At 40.0% G+C, this 13,713-nt stretch overlaps 1 protein-coding gene across 15 annotated transcripts in view; it reads left to right on the top strand.

The window, feature by feature from the left end:
• The window catches only part of MARK3 (microtubule affinity regulating kinase 3), a 108,642-nt gene that overhangs the window by 62,290 nt on the left and 32,639 nt on the right, over window positions 1-13,713 (top strand). For 13 of the 15 annotated variants that reach the window (XM_059058207.2, XM_067027692.1, XM_059058206.2 and 10 more), the window contains exons 4-6: window positions 5,942-5,990; window positions 7,920-7,985; window positions 12,615-12,685. In XM_059058207.2, coding sequence (XP_058914190.1) covers window positions 5,942-5,990; window positions 7,920-7,985; window positions 12,615-12,685 — 186 coding nt within the window. The remainder of the gene's footprint in view (window positions 1-5,941; window positions 5,991-7,919; window positions 7,986-12,614; window positions 12,686-13,713) is intronic. The other 2 variants (XM_067027693.1, XM_059058210.2) reach the window with 1 other exon arrangement.

The raw sequence follows: 13,713 nt of genomic DNA, 5'->3' as shown, positions 1-13,713 counted from the left end.
CATGTGGCATTTCAGAAATACGCAGTACACGGTAGATGAAATAGCTTAAAAAGTTGAAAGGATTGCTCATCAAAGCAGAGGAGTCTGGGTGAATTTGAGTAAGGACCCAACATTGTCTGCTGTGGCAGACAAAGGTCTTATTTCCATACTATATAAAAGGTCTTGCAAATCGAGGAGAAACAGGAGTATATAACCTAATAGAAAAGAGTCAAAAGATACACTCAGGCAATTAGTAGGACAGATGGTCAATATTGAAGTAAAAAATGTTTAACATCCGAAAAGATAACATTTTTTCACCAGATTTGCAAAAAACTGATAATACGTATTGTTGGCAAGAGTGTAGAGAATCAGGAACTCTGTTATTGCTGATATAGTTTAAATTAGTATATTTTTAGAGAGTAATATAGCACTAACAAAATTTTAAAAGCATGTATGCCCTTTGGCCCCCCGGTCTGCTCTGCCGATATATTTGCGTAAGTGTATGAGGATGTATATATACAAGGATGCTCATTGTAATGTTACAACAGCAAAAAGTTAGGGATAACCTACATGATATCAGTAAAATTCTGGTTAATTACACTGTAGTACACCCACACATATATCTCCCCCCATGTATAGACAGCTCTTCCTGGGTAGGAGACAGGCCACTGCCTTTTTCCTAGTGTTAATAAACAAACGGTGTTTAATAGTGCTCTTCTCTGTTATTTGTTAACTTTCCTATTCTGTTGTTTATTTTAATGTTAGGGTGGTTCTGAGAGTAACTAAACTCTCTTTAAGCTCCTTAAGTTTTGCCTTATTGTGCTGGAATTCCCCTTTTGTCAAAAATCTTTTCTTTGTTCATTATCCACCTTTTTCTTAAAATTCAAATTAATTGGAGGAGAGGAGATAGACACTGCGGTTGTGATTCAGGGTCCAAAGGACAGATACAAGTATAAAAGGCAAAGTCTTCATCTACCCCTTGACTTCCATCCATCCGGGTCCTGCCCTGGGACCACCAGTGCCATCAGTTTCTATTTGCCTTCTAGAGGTCTTCTGTTTGTAGAGAAGCAAAGACTTTTTTCTTTTTTTCTTTTTCATATCAGAGCATTTTGACCGTTCCTTCTCCACGAACTCTTTGGGCTTTTACCAGGCTCTCTCCCTCAGTTTCGTCTGAGAGGGTCTTGGACTTGTTCTTTTGTTCAGCAGAGGTGCTGTGATCGGTGTGGTAAGTGAGACCAAGGGACATAATGAGGAAAAAGCAGGTACATCATCCTTCTCTCTGTCCTTCATGAAGTACCCAAAGATGTTCCAGGGTCTGGGAAGCTGGTTTCACAAACAGAGGTTTGTGACCCCGCTTGTCGGTCTGTGGTAGGCGTTAGTCTGTCACTGGCTGCCTTGTCCGAGCCTCCACTGTGGGCCTCAGCTCTCTTCTCTCTGAAATGCTTGTTCGTTGATGATTCTGTTTTTTCATTTTACAGTTAGGCGGTGTCATTTCCTTCCAAGGATACTATCCCTATGCTAATAATTCTACAGAATTTATCTCTAGCCCAGATTTCTTTCCTGAGCTTCAGACCCAAATACCAAGAACCATGCTCTGCTTTCAGTGTCCTCACTTAACTGCCCCTCACATGACGTGTCCAAAGCCAGTCTCACCTTCCTCGCTGCAGCTTGAGTCTTCTCTGTCTCAGAGTGGCACCCAGATTCACAAATTGGATGTCAGCTTCAACTCTGCCTCCCTCTCCCTTACCCCCTGAATGCTTCTTACCCGTATCTCCTTCTCTTCATCCAAGGCAGCTAATAATGACTCACAATCTTGATTTACAGTTCACCTCTTTTCCTGGTAAAGAAAGGGTTGGCGGTTATATTCCTGTCCATTATTTCTAACACATGAGTTGTCATCCAGCATGTCACTCAGCTGCCACGAAAGGCACAGGCTCTCAACCTTTGGCCTGTTCATTCTGTCTCATACCTACATATCTGGAGAAGCAAGTCTGAACACTTTGGTCATGATGATTTAGGTCACAGTTTGATGACTATGACGGCATCTCACCCCACCCTATGCTGTCTCTTCTAGGCTCATTTTATTTTTATATCAATTGGTAAAATTGTTTTTTCCTAAGGATAATTCCTGTACATCCTCAGTATAGGCTTTGGGGACGTTTCTTTACTCTGTAGCGCTGTAGGCTTAGTGTGTGTGGTGTTCTCGCCACCAGGGTCCACGTCTTTGCCTTCAGAGATGTTTGTTCTCCTCCCATCTACCAGTTCCTAAAGGACATAAAAATGGGAAGATGTGTAGAGGGTGAAGATTAGTCGATGAGGAGAGAACTCTTTCACTTTACACATTTCTGTGTTATTTCATTTTATTTTTTACAACTAGCATCTGCATAAGTTTGAAAGGGAATGTAGAGAAATAAGATAGTAGAAATAGGTGAACGTCTTATTTAAATGTCCTTTTATAGTAGCAAAACTTTAAAAAATATGTTGTACAATCCTAGTAGGGACTTTGCTTAAAGTTCATATTTTCTTTTCAATAAATTATTTATATCCAAATTTATCTTCATCCATCAGGTTCACAGTTGATACAAATAAATGAAATCTCTGGCATTTTAACCATATATGCAAATTGTCAACTTAAAAAAAAATGCTGTGCCAGTACCCACCTGTTGCTCTGGATTTTCCGTATTGCCAGCTTGTAATCTGTCAGTTGTTTTACTTGCACATTTCAAAGGTGGCTGCTTGGACTCATGAGATGAGTGTGGACTCTGGAGTCAGACACCTCAGACTCTGGGCTCCGGTGCGTGTTAGCGGAGAGAACTTGGACGAGTTTCTTAACCTTCTTAGTCCTCCTCTTCTGTACATTGGAGATGGTCATAGCCATCTGACAGAGTTGTGAGAGTTAAGTTAGACAGGATCATAGACGTGAAGCCTCTAGTGCTGAGCTTCAGACAGCGGTGACACTTGATCACTATTAGCTTTTTGCTTCCTCTCGCCACCCCCTTTGATTAACTTGGCATAGAGTTTATGAACTCATTTCTACCTGATGTATAATTCTGATAGAGGCAGACATGTAAAGTTCCTTTGGTCATACCCTGACACTGTCCTGCTAGGGAACCTTTGGCTCTTCTTTCTACAGCGTAAGCGTGTACTATTCTTCCTGCTATCTGGTGCCCCTCACCTTTCCTCTGTTTTCGCAACGCAGCCCTTGGTGTGACCTCTGCTGTATGTAACTCGGGGGCTTTCAAACTTCAGTGTGTTACCAGTAGTGTCCTACTACTCTCTAAAAATTATTCCAAAACTTAGCAACTTAGAACCATGTGTCATCTCACAGTTTCTGTGAGTCACGTGTTTGGGAGTGACTTAGTTGGATGGTTCTGGCTCAGGTGCTCTCAAGAGATATGGGGTGAGAGCCACAGATGCAGCATCCAGAGATTTGATTGGGGCTGGTGTATCCGCTTGCAAAAGGCCCTCTGCCCTGGCTCTCGTCCAGCGCCTGCAGCCCCTCCCCGGCGTGGCTATGAGCCCTCATTTCCTTGCCGTCCGGGCCCGTCCATTGCGGTGCTCAGCGCGCTCCCGACGTCCAAGGAGCTGACCTGTGACGGCAAGCGGGGCCCCAGTGCCTGTTACGACCGGTCAGTCTCTGAAGTCCCCTCACCATTGCCTCCGCCTTACTCTGTTCATTAGAAGCAAGTCACTCAGTGCAGCCCCCGTGCAAAGGGAGGGGTATCAAGTTCTGCCTTTTGAGGGGAGGATTGTCAAAGGATTTGTGGACCTGTTTGAAAACCACTGCACCTGGGGTGGTGGTTGAAAGGTGAGATTCTCAAGGCCCATTTCAGATCTAGTGATGGGTAGAGCCCAGGAACCTACAGTTTGCACAGACACCCTAATGATTCTGATGCTGGTGGCCTGAAGCCCACACTTGGAAACCCAAGCAAACGTTATCATGCTCTGCCAGATGGATAACTTGGTCTTCTTTAAATAGTCTTAGTTGGTTGTACCTCCCTGTCTTTGCTCACATATATGGAGCACATATAGCCAGCCCATTTTCAACTGCATAAATCCAGCTACCTCCATGGTGCCCACTACCCCCGATGTAAGCGAGCTCTCCCTCCCTTGAATCCCTATAGTGTTACATTTTTTTCCCCTGCTCTTTGGTTCTAATCACTTTAGTTCTGCTGTTTTAGTGCTGCGCTGCTAGTAGGGATTTAAAAACAGTCACTTTGATTTGACCTCTGTCGCCAGCAGAACTACGACGACCCTGTGACAGGCATTCTGCTGCTCAGGACTTCGAAGCAGTGTGGTCATTAGAATGCTGAGGAGCCTGGCCCAGACCACACTTCTTGGTAGTTAGTACCTTCCTGCAGGCATCTGTCAAACAAACGAGTTCCTGTTGTGGGCCAGGCTTGGTTTCAGGGATGCAGTAGTGAAGGGAGACAGATGTGCTCCCTGGGGATGAGGACACAACAGTGAACTGGTAAACAGAAATGTATTATCACAACTTGAAAGACAGTCTAGGAAGGAAGTAAACAGATTGCTATGATGTAAAACAAAGGAGACCTACTTAGATGAGGTTTTTAGAGAATCTGCCTGAGTCTTGAAGGATGAAAAGGAAAAAAGACTCTAAGGAAGGAAAGAGCTTAGTATGTTCTAATATCTGAGAGAAATCAGGGTGGCTAGAGCTGAGGTTGGAGGGTAGGCAGAGGCTGCCATGGCCGTGGTCACGGTTTCATTGTAAATGCAGTGTCCTAAGCTGTGTTAGTACGATATCCAACTTGGCGCTCTTCTAATTTAGCATTTGTAGAAATAACTGGGAGGTTCAAATTATAGCTACAAGTCCAACTATAATGGATTGGAAAACAAGATTCCTGTGTTAGCTTGACAGGGGGAAATTAAGAAAGAACTCAAGCCTGAATGGTTGTCAGGGAGGCTATGTTTCTCACCTCAGAACAGGAAATGTGGGAATGACCGCAACAGCAGTAGAAAGTGTTTATGTTGGAGATAAACGGGCTCCTGCCTTTAGGGATGATCCAGTATTCTAGACAGGAAGGCTCTTCATCTTGGGTACATGTTTTGAAGCTCTGAGCTGTCTGTCGGTCAGGTACCATGCCTTTCAGCTGTTAGCTGCCGATTCAGTTCTAGATCAGACCTGGTGGACAAAGACAAGCGCAGGGAGAGCCCCAACTTCCTTTGCCCACAGCCAGCTGCTTGTTTCCCAAACCACTTTCCAGCCTTGCCTCTTGTAGGCTGTATAGTATACTGGGTGCTGGGAGACTGGTTCTGGCCATAGTCCCCATGGAAAGATAGTAGGACGTTGGAAGATCTTTTCCTCTCTTTTTCTGGTTCCCATTTGTTTGCAGGAGGGTTGTATAAGATGACGTCTAAAATTCTGTTACTTTCTGAAATCTCGTATTAGCCCAGGCCCTAATGCTGTGACCCGCCTCTGAACTCACAGCATGTGTTTGTGCAACAGTTTACTATTTCCCCTTATTCTGTGTGGTGGGTAGTCAGCTTGAAGTGGTTTTATTCAAAATCTTCTTATAGAATTACTTGGAATTATCATGATGCAGTTCATTGTGACTATACAAGTTTTGATTTGCAGAATTAGAACCCCTAGGTAGTTATTGAATCAGACTAAGTCTGACCACAAACTGTTCCTGCTTAAATCTGACTTCTGTGTTCAAGAAAGCAAAATATAATTCAATAGCAAAATATCATCCTCTTCTGGGACCTCTGCTTTTTCGTAAGATAAAATTAAAGTATTTAGTATTAGGTAACAAAACTACTTCGTAATTACCCTGGATTCCCATTTCTTAGATGTGGACTACTAAACGTTATCAGTGAATCAATTATCTAAGAGAAAATTTAAATTTATATTGCAGCCATGGAATATAAATATATCTTCATTAAATATATATAATGTTTAATAACCTGTGTTGGGGGAATTGTGTGTGTGTTTGTTTTTTAGCTCTTCAGAGAAGTAAGAATAATGAAGATTTTAAATCATCCAAACATAGGTACTTTCTGCTTTCTTAAATACTTTGGGGTCTAAATGCGTTCTTGAAAGTATGTCATAAAGCTAAACATGTATTCCAGGAGTGACAGATTTTCTTCCCTTCTCCCAGCCCAGGTACACTTTTAGAATATATATGTATATATATATTGATCATTTCTGTTAACTTTTTGAAATTACTAAAGATAGGTTAAAAGATTAATGTAAAGCTTTAATTCAGTAGAAACATATGTAATCAGATTCTAATTTTTAATATATTAGAAAATGTCATAATTGTACTTAATTTATAGATAAGAGGGAATTATAGTAAGAGTTAACGATTTTCAAAGGTGTAAAACTTGTTGCTCTAGCTGTGTTCCCAAGAAAATACTGGTACATTGAATCATATTTTAAAAGACATAGAGAAGTAGCTAGCCAACTCTGGATTTCAAATTCCAACTTCCCACCGAAAAAATACTGCCAAGAACTAGCTAACTTAAACCTTTTTGTTTTGTTTTTTAATTACTTATGTTGTACCCTGATTAGAGTTCTCTATACTTACTACTAAATGACATATCTTTGAAAATATAAATTTCTAAAAATTTAAATTCCCATTGGATTAAAATAGTTTACGCAGAAGAGCCAATATTTGCATTGGAATTTTATTTATTTATTTATTTATTTATTCATGCATGCATGCCGGGCCACGTGGTTTGTAGGATCTTAGTTCCCGACCAGGGATCGAACCCCAGCCCCCTGCAGTGGAAGCTAGGTGTTCTAACCACTGGACTGCCAGGGAATTCCCCCTGCATTGGAATTTTAGAAAGCTATTATTTATATGTTGATGGTTTACCAGCATATGTGCCTTAAATTTCTTTAAATAATTTTTCTTAACAGTCTGAACATATATAATCTTAGAAATGATATACTTTTATTCACCAGTTCGACAAACACATCCAATACTGTGTAAGGTACTTTATTTGATCTAATACTCTCTGTTAAAGCATCAGAAAATAACGCACAATATAAGAGATTAGCATTCTCTCTCCCTGCTCCCTTTTTTGCTAAATTTAATTGTAAAGTATGTATTACCAAAGTAGATACAGGAGATGGTGATTTGATAGCTTGAGAGATTAACTTCAGTTTCATTTAAAAATTTTATATTTCTGATTGCTTTGTTATGGTTTTATGAATTAGCAGTAATAGAAATATTATTTGTATCTGTAACAACAGATTACTATAGTAGTCACACTGACCCATTGAAAATAATTCTTTTTTAAAAGTTCTTTTCAGTTATTTATAGTATAATCCCTTCTACTTTGCCATCTCTGGCTTTAGAATAGAAACAAAGGAACTTCCTTAGGAATTCCCTGGCAGTCCAGTGGTTAGGACTCCGCACTCTCACTGCCAGGGGCTCAGGTTGGATCCCTAGTCGGGGCATTAAGATCCTGCATGGCACAGCCCCAAAAAAATAAAAAATAAAATAAAATACATCTTTAAGAAAAAGAAAAGAAACAAAGGGACCTTGTTCTCTGAGAATTGTGATAAGTTTCCCAAGCAACAGAAGTCTCAAGTGGAATTGTATGTATCCTTAAAGCCATAATGACAAGTGAATGGACTTGCACTTTTAGAAATAGAACAGATATAGACGTAATACAGGAGGATGAAATGAGAGCAGATACACGTCACTAGACTGCTGAGTGCATCCTGAAGTTACACCGTTTGAGCACCCAGAAACTATATTTATTTTTATGGAATTCCATGTTTTTATAAAATCTTTTCTGCTGTTGTGTAATATATTATAAATTTTCCTAAGAGAATTTTGTAGAGGGCCAGCTATTAAAATCTTTAACAGGGAAAAAGTTATTTTTTGTAGTTATAGTTTATATGTACATAGTACTGTGCATATGGACATTTGTTTCTTTTTCCTCCTGTATCTTCTCCCCTCCCCTAGTGAAGTTATTCGAAGTCATTGAAACTGACAAAACACTCTACCTAATCATGGAGTATGCCAGTGGAGGTAAGAAATTTATAAATTGTTTTCTTTCTTTCTTCCCGTTTAGAAGAATACACAAACCACACAGCCCACACAGATAATTGTTAAAGTTTCATTTAACATTCAGAATCATAATACACTAGGATGAGAATCAGGAAGGCTGATTCCTAGCAGTTCTGTGGGCTGCTATTAAGTGTTTCATTATTAGCATCATTAATTGATAATACGCAAATACTTGGATTTTTTTATTATGGTATAACATAAAATTTACTGTTTTAACCATTTCAAGTGTATAGTTCTGTGGCATTAAGTACATTCACATTGGTAACCATTATCATCGTCCATCTTCAGAACTTTGTCATTTTCCCAAAATGAAACTCTGTCTCCATTAAACAGTAACCCCCATCCTCCCTCCACTCAGCCCCTGGCAACCACCATTCTGCCTTCTTTCTGTATCAATTTGACTACTCTAGGGACCTCATATGAGTGGGGTCATACAATATTTGTCCTTTTGTGACTTCCTCTTTCACTTAGCATAATGTACTTAAGATTCATCCATTTAGTAGTCTGTGTCAGAATTTCTTTCCTTATCAAGGTTGAATAATATTCCATTGTGTATATGTAGCACATTTTGTTTGTTCCAGTACTTGGAATTTTCAAAAATATCAGTGCATTAGCCTATTTGAAATAAATGTGTACTGCATGTTGGATGGATGTCTTTATCAGATTTTTATGTCATTGCTGTCCATCATTTCCCAAGGCCAGAAATGGTGGTCACCGTGTTTATGGTTAGACTTCCCTAAAATAAAGATTAAGGACTGGTAATTATTTGCCTATAAGGTTGTATACATGTAGAGATTTTTATGAAATGAATGTATATCGCTATTATCTTTTACAGAGATTCTTATTTTAGGGTTATGGTTGGGCTGTGCTTGTAGTTTTTGGACTGTGTGTGAGTTTTCATTGTTTGTGAAAGGCAGACGCTTTCTTGTTTGTCTTTGTGTGTTCCCTGTCTCTAGCATAGTGCCTGGCACATAGCAGATACTCAGCAAATAAGAATTGAACTGAATTAATGAAATTATAAACTACTGGAGACATACTCTATTTAACTCTACAGTATAGATTAAATTGTTTTGATTATAGTAGAGTTTTGTTTTGTTAGCACTTTGATCCAGGATGCAGAACCTGGAGACAGAAAGTTGAATCACAGCCTCACTGTGGTGAGTTAACCATTAAATAAAAGATTGTAAACCTGTTGTGGGCAGAGCAGGCACACCCCTGGCACCACTTTTTCATCCTCCTAACTCATTATTTGTTGTGGGCTTCATCTCTCAAATGTGTGCTTTGAGAACTTAGTTGGGATTTTCGCAGTTGAGGAGCAGTAGGAAGAGCTGAAGGTTAATTGTAAACCGTAAGTCTGTACGGACTTCGAATGCTATCTACTCATCTTGCGGTTCATAATCTTTTCATTTGTGTAGCCACTGCAGTGTACAAGTGCTTTTTTCTCTTACCTGGTCTCCTTTGACTTTCACAGTGCCTCGGTGATGTGGCCAGGCAGTGAGCGATGGGCTTTTACCCTTAAGGAAATGGAGGCTGGGAAATCTCACTGTGGTCATGTTGCCAGGCCTGGAGCCCAGCCTTCCGGCACCATATAGCCTCTACTGATTGCTCAGTCAGTCACGGCTTTCCGTTCCCATCTGTTTTAGGTACCAGGGTTCTAGAGGTTGCTCTGTGTAGAAGTCAAAAACATCTGAGAAGTGTCCATCCAGGAGGAGGATGGACTCCAGAAAAGACAGACATGGAGTCAGTCCAGCGAGTGCCTCTCATTGGCAGTGTGACCTCATAAGTTACATGTCTCTGAGCTTCTTACTGGGCATGGAGCACAGCCCTCCTTTGAGGGCTCGGGGCCATTGCTCAGCATTATAAACGGCACCGACTGGTGGTGGTGGCTTATTGGCTTGGGCCATTTGTTTTAATCAGCTCCACAGAGCACCATCTCCAGGGCAGCTGTTTTATTGTTGATACGTTTGCCATTTTGAACAACAAACGTTTCATTAAATTGGCTACCTAGGGACTTCCCTGGTGGTCCAGTGGGTAAGACTCCGCGCTCCCAATGCAGGGGGCCCAGGTTCCATCCCTGGTCGGGGAACTAGATCCCACATGCGTGCCGCAGCTGAGAGTTCGCCTGCCGCAACCAAGAAGCCCACGTGCCGCAACTAAGACCCCACACAGCCTAAATAAATAAAAATGTTTTAAAATGGCTACCTACACCTCCCCAGCCTCGCATTTTTCAATTTGGTACAATCATGGAATTTTACAACTGGAAGGGATCTTAGAAGTCATCCGGGGCAATTGCCTAATTTTTACAGATGAACCTAAAGCTCTGAATGGTTGTTCTATGCCAGTGGTTTCATCACCGGTTATAGTGGCAGGACCTGAACTAAAACCAGGGGCTTTCTGAACTGTCCTGTCCAGTGTCCTTTCATCAACCACATGGGCCGTGACCTGGGTAGGGAGAGCCACTGTTTGTAATTTTTTCTCCTAATAAATAATAGCCTTTAGAGGTTTTCAATTCAGCTGCTTAATCTGAGTGTTGATGCATTTTTAATAAGGGGAAAAATAAGAGATCTGGGTTGTATTCCTGGTTTATAACTTAGTGATTGTGAGTTTATGGTTCCAAAAATCTCTTAACAGCTTTATATTGCATTTGAATTTTAAAGTATTTTTAAATTACATTGACAGACTTGGACTTTATCTGTGTGACTCTACAATTACTGGGTTTAATCCATTAAGTTTTTCTAAAAAGTCAAAACTGTTCCATATGTTATGCACGCATCTTTGTTTTCACTTTTTAGCCACTTGTTTTGACATAGTATATTATTCTGCAAATAGAAAGGTCATTCTCATAGAAAATACTGGCATTTTACTGAGCTGACATTTAATTTTATAATTCATCATAGTTAAATGAATTGTGTAGTGTAAATTAACAATAGGTAATTCCTTTTAAAAGATCATTAGGCAGTCAGTGATAACTTGAAAATACTTATACCCGTTTATTATTTTAAAATTTATTCACAAAGTTAGGGCTAAAAGTTTAAGTCAGAGATATTAATGTACAGTAGAATAACCTTTTCCTCAAAAATATTTTAGTTAACTATTGTCACTAAGCTGATGGAAATATTCTTTATTTGTATGAAATAAATGGGGCTTTTTTTCCCAAACACATTTTATATCCAATTTGCTAAACTAGTACTCTTTGTTGATTTCAGAGGTGTTTCTTTATTCCAAATTGATAAGCAGTTGGCAGTACTGATAGGTTCCTTGAAATGTCACTTCTCTTCCCTGAGGAATTAATACTGTGTAAGCTACCACCTGGACGTCCACCACCGAGTTCTGTTGGCTTTTCCTTTGCACTGTGTCCTGAATCTCCCCACTTGTCACCACCACTGCCGTTTCCCACTCTAGACCCGGCCACCCTCTTTCTTGTCCTGAATATTGCGCTCTTCCCAGTTGGTTTACCAGTCCCTTCCTCAGCCCTAACCCTCTTCTCCCTCTAGCAGCCAGAGTGGTCCTTTTAAGAAGCCACTCAGGGGGCTTCCCTGGTGGCGCAGTGGTTGAGAATCTGCCTGCTGAGGCAGGAGACACGGGTTCGTGCCCTGGTCCGGGAGGATCCCACATGCCGCGGAGCGACTAAGCCCGTGAGCCATGGCCGCTGGGCCTGTGCGTCTGGAGCCTGTGCTCCACAACGGGAGAGGCCACAACAGTGAGAGGCCCGCGTACCGCAAAAAAAAAAAAAAAAAAAAAAAGAAGCCAGTCATTTCATATTCTCCTCTGCTTCTCCTCTCACTTAGAACAGCACCCACAGGACTCTTCTTGATCTCGCTTCTCCTACCATCTCTGTGCTCGTTCACTACCTCCCTTTTCCTTTGTTCACGCTTCTCCAGCCTCATGGCCTCCTTGCTCTTGTCTCTGTCTAGAATCTTCCTCCCAGATAACTAGCGTCCACTCCCTCACAGTAGTCAGCACAATGTTTACACACACAAACACACTTCCTGTTTCTTTCCCCCGACTTTTCTCCACAGTACTTTTTATCATCTCATAGACTGTATATTCATTTGTTTGTTTATTATTTGTCTACCCGCTCCTAGAGTGTAAACTCCGTGAGGAAAAGGACTGTGCTTTGTTCACTGCTGTATTTCCCCAGAGCCTAAAATGGTTCTCAGCAGTTAGTAGACACTCAATAATTATTTGTTGAATGAATGAGTATATTCAGGAAATGCTTTTTTGTTATGGTCCTGTAGTGAAGACATCTTCTTTTAGCACAAATAACTTAACCATTTTAACTTTCACTTTTCATTGCCAAGTTTTTATTAAAGCATACTGGAAACATAACCTTTAAAATAAAAGTTGTATAACTTAAACATATGAGAATTTAATGTTAAGGCTTATCTTTAGCTTAAAAGATTTTATCTATAAACTTTGCCTATAGTTAATGCTAAGTTAGTTCAGATTCCACATATTTCTGTTTATCTTCATACCTGTATTTTAAAAATTAAAATTAGAGCATTGCTAAAAGTGAAACATTTTCAGTTTATGGGAAGGTTAATGCTCAGAAGTAGGACTTCTGCTTACTTTTATTTCTCTCAATTGTAGGTGAAGTGTTTGACTATTTGGTTGCACATGGAAGAATGAAGGAAAAAGAAGCAAGAGCTAAATTTAGACAGGTATGGATTGCTGCACCTTTAATTTATTGATTTAATATGTTTTCTTGCTTAAACCCTAAAGCAAACAAGTGTTTGCCTCTATAAATGTCATAAGGCCCATAGAATGGATCGGGGCTTGGCCATTCAGTTCAACCCAACAAAAATTTATTAATTTATTAAGAGCTTTCATGCCTAAGGCACTGTGCTAGAGGCAACCATGGGTTCTAGTTCTAGCTTTGTAATTGAAATTTTAGTCCCACTTTTTTTTTTTAGTCCCACTCTTAACCTTAGTTTTTTGACAATTGAGCCTTAAAAAACAAGAGCCTTGCAAACACTTGAGATTGCATTAAAGAAGACCATTTCCAAGTTTTTAGCAAGAAGTGTCACAATCCCAAAATTCATTATTAGTTTTGTCTTACATAAACCAAAACCAAACAGAACTTAACCTATGAATTAACGGCTTACCTTCTTGCTTTCTTTACCCCATGGCCTTAAAGAGACACTCATTTTAATAAATAGGTTTTCAGCATAAAGGTGACTTAACTCTCTAATAACAGTTACTATTTATTGATTGATCATTACCTGCTAAATATTGGGATAAGTGCTTTACCTACATTAACGTAAATCTTGCAGCAGCCTTGTGAGTAACGAGTATTATGCCCATTTGCTAAAGATAAGGAAACTGAGACACAGGAAGACTAAATAATTTGCCCCAAATTTGATGACTGTCAAGTAGGAAACCTACCATTGAGTCAGAGACAGGTCCTCTGACTGCAGGACTAAAAATTCTTAATCATTATGATGTGGTCTTACTTAAATTAGGAATCAGCAAACTTTCTGTAAAGTGCCAGATAGTATTTTAGGCTTTGTAGGCCATACAGTCTGTTGCAAGTATTTAACTCTGCTGTAGTAGCACAGAAGCAGCTTAGACAATATGTGAATAAATACACTCATATGATTGTGTCCCAATGATACTTTACTTGCAAAAGCAAGTGGTGGGCCAGATTGAGCCTACAGACCATAATTTGCCCACCCCTGATTTAGATTAA

Source organism: Kogia breviceps, chromosome 3, assembly GCF_026419965.1.
Source record: "Kogia breviceps isolate mKogBre1 chromosome 3, mKogBre1 haplotype 1, whole genome shotgun sequence".
Lineage (NCBI taxonomy): Eukaryota > Metazoa > Chordata > Mammalia > Artiodactyla > Physeteridae > Kogia > Kogia breviceps.
Note: the sequence above shows the minus strand (reverse complement) of the source record. Positions and strands in the feature narration are given on the sequence as shown.